At 55.4% G+C, this 3034-nt stretch overlaps 1 protein-coding gene across 1 annotated transcript; it reads left to right on the top strand.

The window, feature by feature from the left end:
• Window positions 1-85: 85 nt before the first annotated feature.
• On the top strand, window positions 86-2757 carry PDXP (pyridoxal phosphatase). Its single transcript, XM_085323511.1, has 2 exons — window positions 86-684; window positions 1173-2757. Exons 1-2 carry the CDS (start codon window positions 102-104, stop codon window positions 1496-1498), a joined length of 909 nt encoding a protein of 302 aa, XP_085179637.1. The 5' UTR covers window positions 86-101; the 3' UTR covers window positions 1499-2757.
• The last annotated feature ends 277 nt before the right edge of the window (window positions 2758-3034 follow it).

The following is a 3034-nucleotide window of genomic DNA, read 5'->3' as shown; positions in this document are numbered from 1 at the left end:
GGGCGGGGCGGGGCGGCCGTTGAGGGTGGTGACGGCGCGCTGATTGGCGCCGCGGCGGGGCGGGGCAGCGCGCGGCAGCCGTTGGGACGGCTGGAAACGGCATGGCGGGCTGCCGGCGGCTGAGCGGCGCGGGCCTGCGTGAGGTGCTGGGCCCGGCGCAGGGGCTGCTCTTCGATTGCGACGGTGTGCTGTGGGCGGGCGAGCGGGCTGTGCCGGGCGCCCCCGAGCTGCTGGAGCGGCTGCGGCGCAGCGGCAAGGCCACGCTCTTCGTCAGCAACAACAGCCGCCGCTCCGTGGCCGAGCTGGAGCGGCGCTTCAGCCGCCTCGGCTTCCGCGGCGTCCGCGCCGAGCAGGTCTTCAGCTCCGCGCTCTGCTCCGCCCTCTTCCTCCGCCAGCGCCTCCTCGGCAGCGGCGGTGGCGACGGCGGGCCCGGCCGCGTCTTCGTGCTGGGCGGCGAGGGGCTGCGCGGCGAGGTGCGYGATGCCGGGCTGCGCCTGGCGGGCGAGGGMGAGCTGGGCTCCGGYGACGCCGAGCCCGTGCGCGCCGTCCTGGTGGGCTACGACGACCAGTTCACCTTCGCCAAGCTGGCGCAGGCCTGCGGTTACCTGCGTGACCCGCAGTGCCTCCTGGTCGCCACGGACCCCGACCCTTGGCACCCTCTCAGCGACGGCCAGCGCACCCCCGGTGAGCCCCCCCCCCCGTTCTCTCCTGCCCCCGCCACCACCCTTCCTCACCCGGGGGAGCAGTGCCAGTCGGCCATGTTGTCCCTCCCTGGGTTTCTCCCACAGCGTATCCCTCTACCCAGCCTAAGGGTGGTGAATGCATGGGGCCAAGGCCTCACCAGGTTTGACCACTGGCTCCCCTTTGGGTTTGCCCTGTTGCCCRGGCCTATTGTTGCCTCCTCAGTGGTACCGCACTGGGAGCTACCACAGGATTTTGTTGGAAGAGTCAGCCCAGTGGGATTTGCCATGCAAAGCTTGGATGAGGTGGTTTGCTAAGCAACAGGACAGGCTGTGTCTTGTGTGTCTCTRAAAGAGTCAAGATCTCAGAGATGCTGTGTTGCTAGCACTCCACAGCCTAYGTAGTCATCGTTTCACATAATGCAAGGTGCTTGGCTACTGCTAGTCAGTGTGTGGTTAGCTTGCAGCTATTTCTTTTTCTCCTTCTCCCAGGTACAGGGAGTCTCACAGCAGCAGTGGAAACTGCCTCTGGCCGCAAGGCGATGGTAGTGGGGAAGCCAAATACATACATGTTTGATTGCATCGTGGAGCGTTTTGGTGTAGACCCCTCCCGCACCCTCATGGTGGGAGACCGTCTGGAGACAGATATCCTCTTCGGCAAGAACTGCGGCCTCTCCACCATCCTTACCTTGACAGGTGTCTCCCGCCTGGAAGAGGCACAGGCCTATATGGCTAGTGACAGCGCTGCTGCCAAGGATCTCGTGCCCAATTACTATGTGGACAGCATTGCAGACTTGATACCAGGCCTGGATGAGTAATGTTTGGTACATGTGAGGGGAAAGTGATTGGTTTCCTCATCCCAGATCTCCAGCTGTTCCCGTTTCTCTCTCTCTCTCTCTCTCTCTCTCTCTCTCTCTCTCTCTTTCTGCCCTATTTCCTCAATTCCCCCCCCACACACACTTTTTTTCCCACATTCCAGTACCCTTCTTTAGGGACAAAGCGTGTGGGGGAAGGAGGGGACAGTGTTATCGATGGTAGATAGAATCCTTCTCTCCCTCTTATGCCAGCTGCCAGCATCTCTGGAAGAGAACTGGAGGCCTTGAGGTTGACAGGAACCAAATCAGAGTTTATTTGTGTCTTCTTCCCCTGCAGTGGATAGGGACTGTYTGTCTTATTTATTTTTCTCTTACATGACTAATGGTGGCCTTTCACTGCTGTCCCTTCCCTTGTGTCACTGTTGACTTCTGAGCTGCAGCCCCTGCACTCTCTGTAGTAATCCCCTCCTTGCCAGAGTATCAGCTGTCTTGTCACCCACTCTGTTTCCATCAGTGCCAGGGTCTGCAGAAGAAGCATGTCAGGACTGAAGCAATGAATGAGAGCCTCCTACAACCACAAGTGAAAGGGAGCATCATCTCTTCTCTCCGTGTTCCTCAGAGATGTTTCCCCTGACCCCATCCTCTGCCCTGACTCAGTTTAAAACTATACCAGTGAAAACTRTGCCAATGTCTGTCTGAAGGACTGTAGAAAGAGAAGAAATACTGTCCTTTTCTKTGCCAAACAATTCAGGCAAACTGTGACTGTGCACAGTGGTTCTGTGATTTTTATTTTATTTTTTTTTAATTTTTAACCCCAGCACCCTCTCCCAAGAGGCTTGTGGAGAGGAGGGGGCTCCTAGGCCAATAAAGCACAGCAGTGGTGAACTGTATGACTTTCTCCTTTCCCCCTTTTAGTGGATTTTGCCATCATATGGTGAGAGAAAAGGGCTGATGGGGGGTCTGTGCTCTAACCGCTGGTGTGCAGGTGGGGTGTTGTTGGTATTGTCACTGCTGTGAATGTGTCACAGCCCTCAAAATCATTCCTTGCTGCTTTGTCTTTCTACTTTTTTAATTTATTGATCTTATTTATTGAACTTACTTATTGTTCAAATATTGTATTATTTATATAAATTATGCTGACTGGTTGTGCCAAGGGGACAGGGCAGTGTCTTTGGGCTTCACTTTACTGTCCATGTCCCATGTTGATGTTCTTACACTTGCCATGTCTCTGTATATAATAAAGTGTGAGCGTAGGCTGGAAATGGCCTCATTTTTTTTTGCCTGTGGTCCATGTTGGGCTGGACCTATCAAGGTGGGAATGACATGCGCATCTCTGAGCCGGACATAGAAAGACTTTTCCTTACTCAGGAGGTCCTGCTAGGTAGGCAGAAGAGGGATGGACAACATATTGTGGACAATGTTTTCCCTTATGCTATTGTTTCATGCTGCCTCTTACTGAGGCACAAAATACCTTGAAACTAGGGTGGAAGTGGCCMATGGAACTGTGGCATAGGGCAGACAGCTGAATAGTGTCCGACT

This window comes from Rhea americana, unplaced genomic scaffold (assembly GCF_003343005.1).
Source record: "Rhea americana isolate MKP2758 unplaced genomic scaffold, rheAme1 scaffold_85, whole genome shotgun sequence".
Taxonomy (NCBI): domain Eukaryota; kingdom Metazoa; phylum Chordata; class Aves; order Rheiformes; family Rheidae; genus Rhea; species Rhea americana.
The sequence above is the reverse complement of the archived record's forward strand: the minus strand, read 5'-3'. Positions and strand labels throughout refer to the sequence as shown.